The sequence below is a fragment of the Colletotrichum gloeosporioides genome, assembly GCF_011800055.1.
Source record: "Colletotrichum gloeosporioides strain Lc1 chromosome Unknown consensus_15, whole genome shotgun sequence".
NCBI lineage: Eukaryota > Fungi > Ascomycota > Sordariomycetes > Glomerellales > Glomerellaceae > Colletotrichum > Colletotrichum gloeosporioides.
In genome coordinates, this window is record NW_025544660.1 from 80,415 (window position 1) to 99,174 (window position 18,760).

The window sequence follows — 18,760 nt, forward strand, 5'->3', positions numbered from 1 at the left end:
CTTTTGACAATATGGATTTTTCAAGATCAACGGCTGACAGAAGTGGGCAAGTCTTTTTTCCCAATTTGAAGGTCGGAACATCCATTCTTCACATATATACCAACAAATGCTTTCTCGGTCCCGCAGACGAACCGAACAAAATCCACCTGTTTATGCTTTGCGTCAACGCCGACAACATTTCCGAGTCCGGTGGTCTCGTTAGAGATTCAGTGAAGTCCAAACCAAGACTTTGCTTACTGCAACAGACCAATCATGAAGCCAAGTTTCGGCTTGTTTCTGCGTCTGTCATTGCATGTTTTCATGCTCCACGCAAAATCGAACACTTCCCCAACCCCTTCCATGATGGTGGCGAAAAGACTTGGTTCTATTTTGAGCCTTTCAGATTCAGCTCAAATATAGTTTTGGCGTACGACGACACAACGGCTTCTTGCCTACCATTGGTACGAGCCGATGGCCCAGCTGGAATAGACATCTACGAGAGAACGCCGGGCTTGCCGTTTTGGTTCAAAGAAGAAAATCGTGAAGGCAATTTCAACATACACGGAATGCCATCACTTGACATTGGAGACTTACATTTGTCCTTCCGTCACCGCATAGAACATATGCGTCAGCGATGGGCAAGACTTGATGGTGACCCGAAGCGTAACGAATTCTTTGTTACGCGCTGCGCCGATGATTACCTAAGGTATCCGAGCCCCAGATTGGCATTTCCTGGAGTGGACGATAGTTTCACATTTTTAGCAGTCTTCCAGAGTATTCTCGATGCGGAAAAAAGCAGTTCGCCGGTGGGATTTTTCAATGTCTACCGTCAGGCGATGCGAGGTTTTAATCCGAAACTGATGCAGTGGGACAATCGACGAAGGAACATAGACGATGGCTCTGGCCTTGACGAAGGGCAGGTCATAGACCTAGTTCAATTGGAATTCGAGCCGGATCAGTATGACGTGCTCGAAGCTATCCTTGATTCAATAAAAGAAGATATCGAAAGGTGAGTCTTGTACGTTCTATCTAACCCATACTTAGGCCTTAGCTAGATACCGTGCCCCACTCTGTCATGTTCCGCAATCTCAATTAAATTCACCCTTAGAGATTCCGGCTAACCCGCCATTTCAAACCTTAGGGGTCGGACCAGCGAATACCGGTGGGCAGATAAATGCCAAGGTCAATTCAATCCGCCCTTTTTGAGATTTGGCTGGCGTGACTTGGCGATGCATCAAACGAATGATATGGTGATCAATTATAGTGTGGAAAATAAGGATTCCCACGGGTTTTATGCTTTACATGCTATCAACGAGGTCATTGAGGAGGAGTTGGCCAGAGACAAGGAGAGTCTGGACGAAATCTTTAAGTGGTTTAAAACAGCGCCTTACACGAACGCATCCCTGATTGAGACAAGCGGCAGACGGATCTACGATGACAGCATAATACGCGAGCATAAGGGACAGACGATTTGGGTGGCATTCGATCTGTTGTCACTCACCCTGTGGGCTCAATTACATCCTTACATGGGGGAGTTGCGATGGCTGTCACGATTTTGCAAAGATGGAGAGAACGAAATGACCCGACTTCTCAGGCCCCTGGCAGAGGAGGAAAAGGAGACTATGTACTCAGGTTGGCCCGTGGATATCATGGAAGATTTCAAGGTTGATGGAGAGCTACGTGCCATCACGATAATCAAGCCTTTAGGATAGTTCGACTGGATTAGTCGTAGTCTCGTTTGGGCTGCAGCGAATTCGATTTGTTTATGATCCTCATTGGCTTTTGCTCCTCAGAATAAATTTGAATACGCTCGCAACGTGCATCGGAGTATCACAGTTTTCCTGAGATATCTCATGTCGTCAGTGTCAGAGAAAGAGAGAAATTGATATCTGTCATACTTTCAGTAACCACCATACCCTTGACATACGATCAAAATTCCGATCAGGAGATAGCAGTACAGCACTGGAACTAGAAGCCATGTGACCCACACCCGGGCGGAACCCCAGAAGTAGAACATCATAGGGTTTAATATCTAAACTCAAACAAGGGTCAGATGTGTAAGTCTTTTTGAACAGCATTGTTAGTGAAACCCTCGACACAATGCCACCTTAATTATCATGCGGATCCTCTTCCTCCTGGGCCAATCACTCCCCATCTCAAGGATTTTCTTCTGACGTCATGAATCTCGTCAGTAGCTTCCTCGCGTTCCTTTTGGAGCCTCTTCCGCTTTGATGCGCGTTCTCGAGGGATGCTAGCCTCAGAATCGATCAATTGCAACAGAGACGCGGTCGCATGCGAGGGGAAGCTTTGGCCTATTGCTAAGCGCAACTCTCTCAGATCTTCCTCTATACCGCAACAGTGCAGAATGATTTTCTCCAATACCGAGGCGACAAAAGTGGCTCTCCGTGAATCGGCCGCCAACTTCGCTGTGAGTCCCTTCAACTCGTTACAGAAAGACGCCAGCACCGTTTCCTCTGGACGTCTTCTCGAAAGGTTTCCAAACGCCGGCTCAACATGCGGACTCTCCAATCTGTTGATCTCTGGTACACCAAGACTGGCACCTGCTCGCAAGAAGGTATCCAGGGTCCTGAGGTAGTCTTCGAAACACTCTTCGCCAAGAAATTTGGATAGAGCTATATCCAGGAAATACGAGAAGACAGTACGTGCCGCAGGACGGTTGTTGTTGTTGTTGTTATTGTTATTCTATTTTTCGACGTTAGAGCTAGGCTTAGATCGCTCCCTAGGGTATACGTTATATAGGGTAAGCCTATATATCTATAAATCTACTATATACTATTCCTACTCCTTAAGTTAAGTATCCTCTAGTTAATCGCCTCCTATATATAGTATTTCTAGGCCTAAAAGCTACCTTTTACTACTAGAAAATAATATAGGTGTCCCCTATTTCTAGCTTATATTACTTAGTTAAAGCTAATACTATAGAGGTTTAAGCTTTATTATACTAAAGTTAGTATTATTATAAAATCTAAATAAGAGGCTTTTAGTTAGTAGCTAAGGTTAAGGTTTAAGCTACTTATAAGCCTTTAAAGAAGTAAAATTACTTATAACTTACTATATTTTATTAGAAAAACTAAGATTTTCTTAGAAAAGTTAATAAGTTAATTTTTATATTTTCCTATAGTAATTTAAATTATTTAGGCTAAAAAATTAAAATAAAATAAGGTATAATAGAGTTTAAAAAAGTTATTAGTTAAAGGGTCTATATAAATAGACTATTTAGTAGTTCTAACTACTAAAGAAACTTATAATTTCTTTAAACTTCTTAAATTACTTTAGATTACTAATTATAGATCTTTAGTAGTACTTAGGGTTCCTAAATAAGGATAAACCTAACTTACTATTAATTAGTAGCTAAAGTTACTAAAATTTCTTTAGGTAAGTTAAATAATAGAATATTATATATATAAGGGATTTCTATTTTCTATATTTATATTTCTAAATACCTTATTACCTCTAAGTAAAGTACTTATAGTATATCTTAAAATTATTATACCCTAAATAAGTAGTAATTAGATAGTATAAGAGTTTTTATAAGAGCTTTAGTTTTAAAAAGTATTAAAATACTAACTAAAAGTTATTATAAGTATAATATTAAGGTTTTTTATTTATATACTACTATTCTTAATAGTACTTTATAATTTTCTTCTATATTAGATACTTTATAGTAGTTACTATAGTTAATAAGATAGGGTTAAGGAGAGCTATTAAAGTCTCTTATTTTATAAATATATTTACTAATTTATTTCTAAGAATATCTTTATAATTAGAAATTTAGTAAATAAAGATAGAAGAGGTTATTAAAATAATATACTCTTTAGTTTAAAAAATAATTACTTATAAGGATAAAGGCGTATTATTATATCTTTTTAGAGTATTAATAATACTAAAGTTATTAATATAAATATAAATTATACTTATTAAGCTTTATAGCTATATTATTATATAAAGCTTAAGGTTTATAACTTTAGCTTTAGTATTAAAAACTTTAATAAAGCTTAAGTATTAAGAACTTTATATAAAAGGTATTTTAGTCTTCTTCTTTTCTTCTTTTTCACTTAAGAATATAATATAGCTATAACTAATATCTCTAAACTTAAGTTTAGATCTATTAATATATATAATAATATTATTTTTAGGAATATCTTTAAACTAAGCTTTAAATTTAGTAGTAGCTATTTTCTTTAGGGGATAAGAGGGGCTTAGAGGTTATAGGAGTATTAAAATAAAGTAAAAGTAGTAGGGAAGTATTATAGTAATATATTATAGCTATATAAGTTTATAGTAAGAGTTAGAGGGGTGAATATATAAGTATTAAACTAATAAGTAATAAAGGTTAAGATAGCTAAGCTTTATAGCGAAATAAAGTTAATAAACTTTAAGTATAATATCTATAAGAGGGATTTTAGATTTATAGTATAATATAGTAGTAGGAGTAATATACTATATAGGTAGGACTTCTTAAATATTAATAAAAATTACTCTATTAATAAGCTAGAGATACCTTTTTTAGTTTATTAAGTAGAAAGGTTTTATTAGAGTAATACTAAGGTACTACTAAATAAGGATATAATTAGGTTTCTAAAGTTTAAGAAATTAAGCTTTTATACTATAGGTAGTAATAGGAATAATAATTAAAAAAATAGTTTTATATATAAAGGTAGGAGGAAAACCTCTATAAACTACTTCTAAGCTATAGAAGAATTTAGTATACTTTAGGGTAGTATCTACTCTAATTTAGATATATAGTATAAAGGTAAGCCTATAGTTAAAAATAACTTTAAATTACTTTATAATATCTTTAGGCGTTATTATTAAGCTATTAGCCTTAATTAGGGGGTTTATTAGCTTATATTTTTATAATATATAAATAGCTTTACTCTTTTTTAGTTTAAAGAAAACTTTATTTTTAGTACCTTAATATAAAATATAGGTTATATTAGCTATAAGTAGCTTAGTATTCTCTTCTATAAAAGGGGATTTAGTTTATATTAAGATATTATTAGTATACTTAAAGTAGAAATTAGAGTTCTATAGTAGAAGCTCTATAAAGTAAAGTAAGTATAAGATAAGAGAAGTAGGGAAACTTTAAAGAAGCTTATAGTAAAAGGGGAAGGGTTTTAAGATAGTACCCTTAATATAAATTTAAGCTTAATATCTAGTTATAAATAACTTAACGTAATAGATAAAAGGTTCTAGCTATCCTTATTTATATAACTTAATAAAGAAGTAGTTATAGAGAATAGTATTAAAAGTACTCTTAGTATTAAGTATAATAAAGGAAGTAATTAAACTAACTTTAAGGGTAGCTTTAATTTTATAAGTTATATAGGTAGTAAAATTAATTATACTACGCTTAGAGAGGGCTTTAAAGTATTAAGTACTAATAGTTTAAGCTAGTAGTACTATATAAGTAGTATACTAAGTAAATAAGTACTTAAGGCTTTTTCTAAAGTAGGAGAGTAAAGATATAGAACAATATAAAATAACTTTAGTTAGGGGTTTCCCCCCTTTAAGTATAAAGACTACCTTAGCTTTTTTAAAAATCTCTAAATAATACTTAGAGGTTAAGTAAACTTAAAAGAGGGCTTAAATAAGCTTAACTATAGCTAGCTAGGTAGCCTAAAGTATATAAATAGTAATACTATTAACTTTAAGTGTAATACTTATAATAAGTATTATAGTAGTTACCTATATAAGGGAGATAAAAGTATCTTATAGGATATTAAGGTAAGGGGGGATTTAGATATTATCTAAGTCTTAAATATTATCTATAGCTAAGAACTACTTAAGTAGAGCCTTTCTAAAAGTTTATACTTTTATAATAGGGGATTTAATTACCCTATTTTTAATTTTAAAGGGTAGTAGATAGAAATTAAGCCTTATTTAGTACTATTTTATTATATAGTAAAGATTAAAAATATTTATTATATAATTAACTTTACTATAGTACTAAGCTATCTTATAGGTATAAATAGCTTATTAAAGTTCTATATTAGTAAGCTTCTCCTCTTTATAGAGGGGGTAGAAGAGGTATAAGCGTTATTTATAACTTAGAGATTAGGTATATTAAGCTTTATATAATTTTTATTTAGTATCCTAGTATTTAAGTATCTATTAAGCTAAGATAGCTAAATTTAAAGCGTATTAAGGTAAATAGGTTATAATATTTATTATTTATAAAAAGTAGTAGAAAATAGATTTAGTAGTAGTGTTATATTATACTAGTATTATATTTAAAATAATAATAGAAGGTAGGTTCTATTTATAGAAAGTAATAAATCACTTAAGTTTATTATTTAATACTTATACTTAAATTAGAGGGCTTAGTTCTAAAGCTAGAAGAATAGAGATATAGATTAGAATAGCTTTATAATCTACCTTAAAATAAAAAGAGAGATTTATCTCTACTAAAGTGAGTAGAATATTAAACTAAAATAGATCTATAATATAACTAGTATTATATATTAATACTTTAAGCTTATTTAGAAGGGAGAGATTATTCTAATTTACTTAAGTCTTAATTTTTAATCTACTATTAGTGATTCTTATACTAAAGGCTTAAGAGGGGTTTATAGTATTCTAATTACTACTAGTAAAAAAATAAAGAGGGATAAGGTATTAAAAAATATAAGTAGTAGTGTTATTATTTACTATACTAAGCCTATAAATATTTAGAATAATTATACTTTAAATCTATATCTAAATAAGGTTATAAGTCTTATAAAGCTAAGTTTAAATAGTTCTTAAGCTTTTCCTAATATATATAATTACTTAAGGAATAGTATTTAAGTTATAGTATTCTTAGGTATTAATAAGGTAGAATACTTTATAGAAGGGGTAGTTTATAAAGAATAGCTTTCCCTTCTTTTTATTAGTATAAGGTTTTTATATTAGGACTATATTAATATACTTCTTAGTATAGTTTTATAGTAATATATAGTTTATAAGGTTTTTATACCTAATATTATACTATATAATATATAAGCCTCTAGTATAATATTCTTAGGCTTATTTAAGGTGAGGTATTATCTTTAAAGGGGGGGATTTTCTATATATTATTATAATAACTTAATTTCTTAAAGTATAAGGTAATACTTTAAGTAGAGCTATAGGGGGGGTAAGAGGTAGAAACTTATAGTATTATAGGCTTTTTAAACTTAAGGAGGTTAAACTATAGTAGATTATTATTTTTTAAACTTTCCCTAAAAACTTCTTACTTTATATCCTTTTAATAAGTTATAATATAAGTAGTACTATTAAACTTAATAGTATAAGCTTATTTCTAATAGGAATAGGAGGTAAGAGGTATATTTAGTATCTTAGTTTTAATATCTTTAAGTTTAAAGTCTTCTAAAGAGGAGTTTAAGATAAAAGGGTTATCCTCTATAGTAGTTTAAATAGTATTAGCTATTTTATAATTTAGTAGTATTATACTACTAGTAATAATTATTAATTAGGCTATTTTAGGCTAAGCTAGGGAAGTAAGAGCACCTAAAAGTAGGTTATAAAAGGAGCTATTAGGCCTAAGTGTAGATAATATATTATAAGTAGCTTACTAAATTTTCTATAGTTAGTACTTTAAAGGTATAACTTAAATACTATTTTTTAGGATAGAGTAAGTAGTATAGTTACTATAGTTTATAAGGAAAGCTTTATAGTAGTTTAAATACTTAAGGTTATTAAAGTAGGTTAAAGTAGTATTAATACTAGTATAGTTAGTTTAGTTATACTAGCTATAGTAATAAGTTCTAATATAAAAGTAGCTAATATAATACCTTTAGTACCTATTAGAGTAAAGTATAAGTACTTATTTCTTCTCTAGTAGAAAGTAAGTATAAATAAACTTATAAAAAAAGCACTATTTAGTGCTTTTATAAAATTAAAGTAGAATAATAATCTAAAATTAAGTTTAAGTAATAAGGTCTATACCCTTCTATATAGAGTAGGCTTAAACTAAATATAGCCCTATATATTTATAGATATTAATCTTAACTATTTCTTTAGTAACTATAATAGTAAAGTTATCTAAGTAGCTAGAGATTTCTATAAGTACCTAATTAATAAGGTATTTATACTATTTCTAAGGGAGGTTAAGTAATTATATACTTATAGTTTTATAAATCTCCTCTACTTACTTAAAAAAGGCTTTCTTTATAAAAGCTAAGTATAGAATAATAGTATAGCTTAAAGTAGTATATAAGATATAAGTAATATCTACTAGGGGGAGGTTTAAAGTTTTAGTAATTCTACTCTAGAGGGTATATAATAAAGCCTTATAGATTTATATTAAAATTTTAAAAGCTTATAAGAGTAGATAGTAATCTATAATAAACTTTAATAAAGTATAAAACTTCTAAATACTATATAACTAAGCTAAGCTAGTTACTATATTTTATCTAATAGGGGTTATCTTAGAGGGAGATATAGTATTATTTTAGCCTTAAGAAGAGGTTCTTATAGCTATATTACTTTAAGAGAGCCTAAAAGTAACTATTTATTAGATATAAATAATAAATTTCTATATAATACTACTAAGTACTTTCTATAGAGGTCCCCTATAGGTTTTAACTAATTAGTTAAAATATATTATAATTATCTAGTAAACTTATTAATAGGTATTAAATAGTTAGAATAACTTCTATATTCTAATAGTAATTATTATACGCTCTATCCCTTTAGAGCTAATAGGAGGTATTAATTCTACTATAGTAAGTACCTGAGGGTATAAGTATAATAACTTAATAGAAGTAGAGGGGGGGGAAAGGTTCTAAACTAGCGATTCAGGCCTAGGTTAGGTGCTTATAGCGCCTATACGTAGCTATAAAGCTATTACAATAAGCGATTAAGGGTATTAATATTATAGTTCTAGGTACATTAAGGTTCTAGTATAGTACGCTACAGCCTGCTAACAGCGGGTTATAGTAAAAAGTGTGAAGGAGGGAAGTTGCTGGCCGCAGGACGGTCCAGTAGAGGTTGATTGGGATTAGCGCCGTGGGACAACAACCGACTGAAGGTGGCATTCCTTAAGGAGTCGTTCCATCGCAGGGCAGGAAACATGCATGGTCCCGATAGCATGTTGAAGACCGACATTGTACTACGCGCAAACAGCACCCAAGGTGATGGTGCATCCAGAGCGCTGGGAACATCCAACTGGCGAGGTAGCAAGTTGGGATCCTCACCGCGTCCGAGAAGAATGTCGAGGACTTCTGATGAGGGCCCAGGACTCTCACCACCGTCGCGAGACATGGGCATAAGCGCTGCAAACAGCGGCGACTCATCAAATACGTCGAAGAAATTTGGCTGCTCGGCGATCTTCTTTGCCAGATAAGGCGATAGTTCATGGCGAAGGAGCTCCTCGCGAAATAACAGCCTTGCATCGAGACGATCAGAGTTGACGCCCCTTACAGTTAAATGGCCGAGGCTGACCATTTCCACAATGGCGGCTTCGTACTCATCTAGGAGCGTCTCAACCTGTTGGCGCTGGGTAGAGCCCGGCTGATCGGCTTGTTTGAGCGCTTCCGACGCGTAAAACAGGGCTTGGTTCAGATGCGAAATGAGCGGACCGCTGTTCATCCCCCGTCCCTGCCTGATAACGTCTACGACGAGTGAGCTTTTCTGTCTTGTGCCTCTGAGATACCCGAGGTACGCTGCCGCGATGGATTTGAAGCCATTGTAGTCAGACGGCAGCTTGCTGCGAAGATAGTCGCCAACATCTTTTGTCGAGACGAAGTCCTTGACGGTCCGATGGAGGAACTCAAATCGATCATAAACAAGCTTAAGTAGGCCCTTTGTCTTCTGATTGATGTTGCGGACCGTGTGCTCTCTCCGGAGGGCAACGCTCTGGACGGACCCAAGCTGTTCCGAGCTCTGCAACACAGAATGACGGCCCTGCAATTCCCTTTCCAGCTGGTGGTAGAGATCAATGTGAAGCGGTTCTAGTGCGTGCACCGCGCCCTGTAAGATGCCCGCCATCGTGCGATGATCGGCAGGATCCACGCTATCCAGCATGTGTTGAAACAATTGATCCAAGTCGGATGGTAGTTGGCTGAGGCGTCGGGCGAGATCTTCAATCATCTCGCCGTTGAAGAGGCCCTCTCGTAAGGATCTAGTCACGAAGAACGCCCAGAGAAATACACCGTCAGCCTGGGTGACGATTCGGTTCACGAGGTCTGCTTTCGCTAGGGTAACGCCCTCGGAAGTCTCGGCAGTCCATCGGGGGTCAGTCCGCAGCTGGTCGTTGACAAATTTCCGAATATCGTCCCGCGTGAGCTCGTGGATATCAAGGCTCTCCTGTCCATTTTGGCCGAAGCTCCTCTCGAAGACTGGCCACCGACGGCTAGATAGGCATATCTTGACATGGGGAGACTTCGCCATGTCAAGGAGGACTTTACAGAGTTCCGCGTGGTTGCTGTCATATTCGTCCAGCCCGTCGATGAATAGACACATCCTCAATGGCATCCGCTCCGCCGTTGATAGCGCTCGCAACGCGACAGCAAGCTCTTCCACCGACCACGGTTCTGCGGCCGCCTGCCATTTTCCAAATTTAGCAGCTGCCCAGCGACTCGGGCAGGCTATGGAGACAGCGCGGGGGTGTCCTCGAAGTAGGTCGTGGAGTAAAGATTGAAGAAGCCCCTGCCAGGATTTCTGAATCGGTGTCCCTGCGATCCAAAAGCAATGCGTCGCAATAGCCAGTGTGCCGGTTGGGCCCGCCCAGGTCTCCAACAGCTCTTTGGTGCGAGCATGTTTGGAAATGAACTTCATGAATGTGGACTTGCCAGAACCTGGCTTCCCGGAGATCCAGAAAGTGCCACTCCCAGAAAGGAACCAATTTGCCAGTCGAGAATCGAAGGCCCATTGGAAAGTATCTTGGTGCGCTTGAGGAATGGAATCGAGACGGATAGGTCTGCTCGTGTAATTGAGACTCGAAACGATTGTTTCAGCGAGCAATGCATCCTCAGATTCGGCTAGTCGGACAAGCAGGACTCTGAGTTGTTCAATGTCGTTCTTCGTGTAGGTTGGGCTTTGATTCGACAAATGCTTTTGCGCTTGTATTCTCAAGTGTTGTAAGTCTCGTGACATAACATCGACTTGAGATTCGTGTTCTGGTCTAGCGTATCGGTTCTGGCTGTCGAGCATAGTCAAGGATTGGCTGAGCTGAGAGATTCGGGAGCTAGGCTGCCACATTAGAATGAGAAACTGGTATGCTGGAGCGCGTGTTCCGTTGCGTACCTAAGAACATGAGCGATTTGACGCGTTACGGTAGTCTTGAGGCGAGCGGACTCCTCGAGCTTCAACCTGAACAGGGCTTCTGCAGCGATATGTCTAGTTCTTCCTGTCGGCTTGTCGGTCGATCGTGTGAATATATCCTCGATACTTTTAAGGAGTACAATGGCTGCTTCCCGAGAAGAGACAAGATCTCGCAGCGGAAGTGCATTGTCTAACATCGTGAACCTGGTCTCGAGACGCTCTTGCGTGTCTGACAGTGCCATCCTCAATGTTTTGAGGGATCCCAGAATGACCTCGCCATTGTGGTACGGCACCTGAACTTCAGAGCTCTGTGCAACCGCGAAAGTTGCCTCAATAAACGAAGTTGCGTGAAGAATGCACGCCGCAGTGTCGAGTGTCGAAATGGTATCCATAGCTGGCTGCGTGAATCCAGGTCCAAGATGGGCGCCTTCTTCCCTGTGTACGGCTTTCCAAGACAACGACAGCAATACCAGTTTTGAGAAAATTCTCGGGGCAAAAGTTGGGGGCTGTCTGACCTCCTGATTGATGAACCATCTATCGGATGAGGCCTGTACCGTAAGGCCCTCGATAAGCCTGTGCCGCAAGGATTGGATCCCATGCACAGACAATGCAGCTGCCACGTGGAGTGCTTGTCACTTCGGGTACACTAAACCAAGAGCGGCTAAACTGCTCAAATGTTTCTTGCTTCGTCAGAATTATCGTCAAGCTAATGCTTCTTGATGTATTTTCGTATACGTTGATTGGCTCTACTCCGCCCCGGGGGTTTCTGGCGTCATGTGGTAGCCGATGGCACATAGACCTTCGGACTTCCCTTTTGGGGTTGTTTTACGAGCCGTGCGGCGATACGAGCTAGCACCCCACCTCGCAGGACGGAAGGAACCGACAGTTCTGGGACAGGAATCAGATTAATTGCTCGCTTGTCCTTACTATGGTATCAGGCGTAAGTCAAACCTCCCGGGCTGGTATCGTGGGGACTGACGGCCCACAGGAAGCTCTCGAATAACTGCTGGACAGCCGGACTTTCCCCTGCATCGATATACCGCACCTAGTCGGCTTGAGCCACAGATACCTGGCCGGGGTATTTTACTTTGGCCTGCAACCGCAGTAGGTTGTTCATATCTTGAGCTCATCTGATTCAAACGCAATGCATCTGCTAGATTGTAATCACCATGAGTTGCGGCTTTCCATACCAAGCCACAGAGCGAGACAGGGAAACATCTTGCTTTTAGTTGTCATGCAATAAGCAAATGCAATTAGACATCAACCATTGGTCAACGACCGACGTAGGAGAATATTTTCGTTACGATTACTGCAGGGGTCATTAAGTCTACTTCGTCGTCTCCTCCTTGATAGACCATTTTGTCTCAATCGTGATAGCTTGCGCATTCCTCGGAAGCCTTTGGGTAGACTCCGTTTCCGAGACATCAGAGTCGCCGTCATTTCCTGAACCCCTTCTCATGCCCCCAGTTCCAACCGTTGTCGTGAAGTGGGTGATGTTGCTGCCGTACATGGTTTCGAGTGGTATGCCGTTCGTAAGATCTTCCACCAGATGGTCATGCTTGCCCGATTGGGTCGAACCGCCCAGTCTCGATACATACTCGTCCGTCTCGAATCGTCGGTGTTTCCAAAACGCCCACAATGGCAGAAGCATTGGAAGACTGTTGCACAAGATCGTCAAGTGGGTCTCGAGGACAGTCAAGAAAGTCGTAACGGCCAGGTTTCTCATGACTTGCGAAAGGCTGTGGACATCCATCATGATGATGAGTCTCACTACAGACGCGATGATTGCGCTATGTGATCGTTAGCTCGGTGATCATCGGGAACAAGCATCAATCGCCGAGAGCCAAGGCGACTGGAGGGGTACCCACATAAGATTCAACAAAAATACCGCGCTGAGGCCCCATCGTGTCGAGACGCTGACCTTTCGCAGCGTCCAAATCGTGTACAGTGGGACGACCATGATTATGGTGTTGCTGATGCAGTTGAAAAGCCCGGTCGATAGAATGCTAGCTTCGTGATCGCGGCAGATATCTTTGTTCGTGGCGTGCCATTTTCCGTCCGTGAGGTGGCAGACGAGGACGGTCTGGAGGACATTTCCGATGCCCCAAAGAATGACGATGACGAAGGTCAATCGAGTCGCGATGCGCATAGGTCGACTTGTGAACACTCGAAGGTAGAAAAAGAGAACGCTAAGTTTCGTCGTCAGGCTGACGACGCCAAAGATGGTTTCGAAGGGAAGGAAAAGCTGGATAACATGTCGTTAGCAGACCGTCCGAACAGGGAAGAGTTGAGTATTATTGTTATGAGATAGAGACTCACCGAGTCTACAAAGGTCCAGTTATCACCAATTTCCGCCAACTCGTAGCCAAGACCTGCAGCAGTCCCTGAGATATAGTTAAGAAGAATGTTCATTGAAATGCGCAGTATGTCGTGAGACTTACAAAGTCCTTGTAACACTAACATGACAATGCCCTGGGGCACGGCCAACAAAGTAAAGTAGTCATCCCAACCAAGTTTTGAGCCGGCCAAAACACGGGAGACAACTCGAAGGGCAACCACCAACAACGTAACAAACACCAATACCGAATTCGCGATCAAATACACCTTAGCCTCTGGTAACATAGCCATGTTGGTGTAGGGAATCATCCTGCGACCGTGGTCGTTGAAGTTTGCATGTCTGAGAACGTGCCTCTGACTTGGCGGAGAATCCAAGTGGGAAGGGAAAAGAGAGGAAAAGAATCTTCCGAGATGGGGAGAGAGGGGACAACCGCATGTTAAAGTCGAGATGTCTTGGACAACAGCCGGGGTAGGGTTGCATTCAGTTTCACGCGAGGGAAACCACGCCCACATTCCTCTCGAACAGGTAATGACTCGCACTGGGGCAGAGCGCCCCCCTGATCTCGCCTACCCCGGGCTGTTCAATCGAACAACTGACGATTCTGACTCGGACTACAGATCCACGTGGGTTCAGAGCGAGCAGGAACACAACTTACGGTTGAATAAAGGCGGCAAGACCGAAAAGCGAATGCGAAGATTTTATGTTTCTCTTCGACTTTCAATCTTCACAAAGCTTTTTTGCACTGATACTCTTTCATGGCTAAACATCGTCAATCTTGGCTTCAACTGCATGCTAAATATAAGTGCGGAATGATAGGTTTTCACACTGCAACCACGGCGCAAATGTACGCTTAAGGTAAACATCGCCAAACGACCCATGTCCCGCTTGAGCCTTCGGTACTGGGGCTGTTAAGCCACACCCAACCTTAACAGAACAAGATCCTCAGTGGCAACCTACCAAAAGCTTGAATGCAAGGGTTGAGCGGGTTTTTAGTTGGTTGGCGTGGGCGACCCTCTACTGTAATTTACAGACCCCTGTAACACACGACAGTTCCCTCAGCTGACATTGGAAGGTGCTGCCACCTTCTGAAGCGAGGACAGCAAGGGTACAAACCAGAGCAGCGAGACAACTGACATCTTACTGAGTCGCCCCCGGCTTTAGACCAGCCTGTCTCGAATCGTGACTGGCTCGCATGTTGACATGACGGAACTTATCGCTTCAATCCCCACAAACCGATTAGACGACTCGATAAACGTAGTCCCGGGTTTCTCCCCAACCCTCAGGTACTCGTCCTGGTTGAGGGGATCAAAAGCGCCAAATGTCCCATGCAAGGATAAGGGATACAATACAGTTGGCGCCATGTAAACATATCCAATCCTGCGATATTCCCCATCGTACAAGCCCCTCTCAAGCACGAGGGCGTGGGCCCTATCCGCTTTTAGCTTGCTGTCCTGCGTGAACTGGTGGTGCTCAATAACGGCCAGGTAGACGACAGACTCCCCCATCGAACAGTAAATGGGGAACGTGTCGTCCAAAGTAGGCTTGGTGACAAGGTCCACGTCCGCAATCACATCAGCTATCTCTTTCTCCTTGGCGTCCTCTCTTTTGCGCAGCGACAATGTGCTCAACTGGTACTTCAATATGCCGCCGGGGAAGAACTCCGAAATCCCTGAGGCATACATGTAGGCCCCTGGAACGTCGATCATTTGTGATGAGAGCTTGGCTCTGATTAGAGGGCCGTGAAGAACTAGGTGCCCGTTCACCACCGAGCCGAACCTCGACGAAGTGGTTTCCACGTTGGCATCTTCGACGCTGGCTACCAAACCGAATGTTCGGAGACCGTCGGACGAAGACTGCACGTTCACCGATCCTAGTGAGAATTTGTGGGCATGGTAGTGAATCGGTTCCATGGATGCCCATGACCACGATGGTGCACGGTAGCCTTGTGGAGGAGATGATCGTCGTCCCTCTCGCGTGGTCCAAAGGAGATCTTCAAGGAGGGTATGCCGCCATAACCCGGCAAGGTAGGCGTCTTCGCGCAAGCCTGATAGTCGTTGATAGACGGATGTCACGCCTCCGATGGCAATAAGCCTGTCCGAATCGAACGTAAATTGCCGCGTCATGTAGTCTTCCACCAGACTCCACCAAACACGTCTTGAGGGCGAAGCCTCCGAGTTCGGCCGCACAGAATATAGCTCAGATGGAGAAACAGACTGCGAAAGGCTGGACACGCGCAAGACGTCGAACTCGTGTCCCTTGCAGGTCTCGTTGAAAACATATCCTTTAGCGTCGGAGATGGAGAACCACCACAACTGATCGTCGGCGCAGTGAATGACCTTCGGCGACAGGATTCGCTCTTGGTACACCCAACCACGAGTGAATATGTTTCGGAGTAGGACGCGACGGCTGAATGACGTGTTGTCGATGATTCTGAATGGCTTTTGGAGCATTGGGATGTCCTCAAACCCAGTCCAGGTCGGCTTGATGTACGCAGGATACCGCAGCATGGAGTCGGGCATCGTACCCGTTGACGAGTCATCTGCGGCAGTCGCGGAAATTGTCACCTTGGCACCAAGGTACACGGACGCCATGCGGGCTGCCTCGGCCTCCCAGTCCTCTTTGGAATCTTGAATGATGCACAGAGAGTCGATCCAGAGATGATGGATGCCTAAAGACGCAGCAAGCTTGATGGCATCCTGAAAGGTTCTTGGAAGAGTGTTCAGAGGCACTCCGCCAACTAGTTCCTTCAGGTTCTCATGGCGCAGCATAATGGGGTGCTTCCCTCCCCAGCAATGACTCAACGCAGCGTATTCAGTGGTGGCGTTCATGTTATTTGTTTCCAGCCTCACCATTTCTGACTTTTCGCTTGCATTTGCCGGGAGGAAGTGTATGAGTCTCGTTGGGAGGGTGGAGGTCAGACCCATCGATGGGAGTGGTGTTTCCTCGTGCAGCCAGTCTCTGATGCGTACCAGTGCATTCTGACGAGAAAGCTCCGGCAACCAACTATTGGTGTCACTGGGAATTGACATATCTGCCTCATTTATTCAGTCTTCAACAAGCCCAGATCATGCGTCAAAATTAGAGTCTCAGTGACGACTTACCCACAACTTCAAAGTTGTTGAGTTCTCGAATGCCCCGATGAGTGTAGATGCCATCTTTGACGCTTTGGACATACAGGAAGCACAACTTGAAAGCGCCCCAAGGGAACAAATATTCCTGCGGAACAATCATTGGAATCGCCCAGTTGTGGTCCTCATAATCGTCGCTGAGATCCTTCGGCTGATCGTAGATCATGGCACAGAGTGAGCACCCATGTCGTGCCTCGGCAAGCTTTTGGATAGAATGATGGAGATACAGTGACGGTCTTTTCTGTGACGCTGGGGATACGTCAAGTCTGAGCCTCCAGTGATGTCTTTCAGTGGGCAACAGTAATTGGCTGTGCGGGATCTGATCGGAGTGATGCTTGAGATATTCCCCAACGGTGATGTAGCTGCCGCTGAAGATTTCAAGGCATGACGAACACAAACTTGATTCCGCCATGTTGAAGAGGTTCCAATCTGCGACAAGGAAAAAGAGACGAGAGCAGGGGGGGGGGGGGGGGGGGGGGGTAAAANGGGGGGGGGGGGGGGGGGGGGGGGGGGGGGGGGGGGGGGGGGGTTCTGAAATATGAGTCGTACACCCCAAATCTTGCCTTGCCACGAGTTTTGGATGCGTGGTCTGGTGTTAAGTTCGACTTGAATCACGTCAGCTCATCATGCTGAAGTTGGAAAGTTCGTTAGCACAGCTGCACAGGTTGTTCACGTCACTTGCATTTCTGTTCAGCTAATCTTGGGCCGTCGTAATTTTGACCAATGAGATAAGCAAATCGTTACAGGCATGGGATCCTTTATAACACCATTTACCAAAGTCCCCAACCAGACCGACCGTTGACATCATTGGCCCCGACTGCACTTTCCTGAGATGACTTGAATATGTCTGTCAATTGATTGATACATCAAAGCCTTCCAAATTCAGTCTCCCATATGCATACAAGGGGCTTGTTCAGATTCCGACACAAACGTCTTTCACCGTAGCCTTCTGCAAAACAGCAGCCCGGAACTCGGTGCCCTCCGGGAAGTCCTGGCACACCTCGAGAAACTCTGGAAGCGCCAAACCATCTTTGAGATATTCGTTGTTCTCCCAAACTGCATAGTTGACGATGAAGTTGCCATCTCCGATTGCATGGTGTAGTTGGGTGGATATGTAGCCAGGGGCTTTCTTCAGCACTTCGGCAGAGCGGCGCCAAGTCGCTAGGAAGGCTGTCTTGTCGGCTCCAGGAGGGATAGAAATGACGTTCAGAAGAACGACAGGGCCGACTGGTGGGGTTGTTGACAACAGAGACGCAAAGGTCGTGGATCGGTCGATTGGCTTGTGAACAGGAGCCATGGTGAGTGATAGCGTTGCAGGCTGAGGTGAGTATGAAGATGAAGAATGTTTGTGTGAATAGGTAGGCAGTTGATTGGCTTAGAATGATTGTCTGATGTACTGTCGGAACAAGACGCAGAATGAACATCTCAGGCCATTAGATCGCTGAGTCTTTATAGGCTTCAACACTGACCCATTTTCTTGACATAAGTGACGTGGTTGGGATCAAAGATTTTACCTCTCATACGGGACGGTACTTTCCAACTCCCGATATGTCAGTAAGCCCCCACCCTTTGACATCAGATGGTCGGTACACGGGGTTTGGTTGAGTGCATTTGCAAAGCTTTCAACGCAGACCAAGCTCCACGAACGAGTCAGTTTTTGAGCGAGAATTTCCGTATGTTTACAAATCACTGGATGTGCCTGGGATTAGCGTTGATGCAACCGGCGACCTTCAGTGCCGTCAAAGTCGGTCGTGCTATGTTAGCTGCAACGCTGCACAAAACGGCAGCATGTATGAAGGCGCCGGCAGCAGCGAGCTCTCCGCGCCGGGAAGACTCTTGGTGACTCGATCTGAGATAATTGCCGCATTTCCCCTACCCTGCCTACCATGGGTACAAGGCGTCGCGTCATTCGCTACTTAAAAAAAAACTATGAACCTACGCATGATACAGGCGACCCGACGTTCAATGCCCTCAACGCCTCATTTTTGTGAGGTATTGAAGAGTCTTGACAGAACTCTGTTCGAGTGAATACAAGTATGAGAAAATC

At 41.5% G+C, this 18,760-nt stretch overlaps 3 protein-coding genes across 3 annotated transcripts; all 3 read right to left on the reverse strand.

The window, feature by feature from the left end:
* Window positions 1-2,094: 2,094 nt before the first annotated feature.
* GCG54_00005252 (uncharacterized protein) lies at window positions 2,095-11,639 on the reverse strand (the record flags this gene model as incomplete). Its single annotated transcript, XM_045405279.1, has 4 exons — window positions 2,095-2,682; window positions 8,961-9,007; window positions 9,096-11,170; window positions 11,230-11,639. 4 exons carry the CDS (start codon window positions 11,637-11,639, stop codon window positions 2,095-2,097), a joined length of 3,120 nt encoding a protein of 1,039 aa, XP_045268870.1.
* Window positions 11,640-12,574: 935 nt separating this feature from the next.
* Window positions 12,575-13,875, reverse strand: GCG54_00005253 (uncharacterized protein; the record flags this gene model as incomplete). The annotated part of the gene is made up of 4 exons (XM_045405280.1): window positions 12,575-13,037; window positions 13,116-13,492; window positions 13,567-13,631; window positions 13,689-13,875. 4 exons carry the CDS (start codon window positions 13,873-13,875, stop codon window positions 12,575-12,577), a joined length of 1,092 nt encoding a protein of 363 aa, XP_045268871.1.
* Window positions 13,876-14,742: 867 nt separating this feature from the next.
* GCG54_00005254 (uncharacterized protein) lies at window positions 14,743-17,125 on the reverse strand (the record flags this gene model as incomplete). The annotated part of the gene is made up of 3 exons (XM_045405281.1): window positions 14,743-14,752; window positions 14,819-16,616; window positions 16,687-17,125. The coding sequence occupies 3 exons, from the start codon at window positions 17,123-17,125 to the stop codon at window positions 14,743-14,745; spliced, it is 2,247 nt and encodes a 748-aa protein (XP_045268872.1).
* Window positions 17,126-18,760: the final 1,635 nt, after the last annotated feature.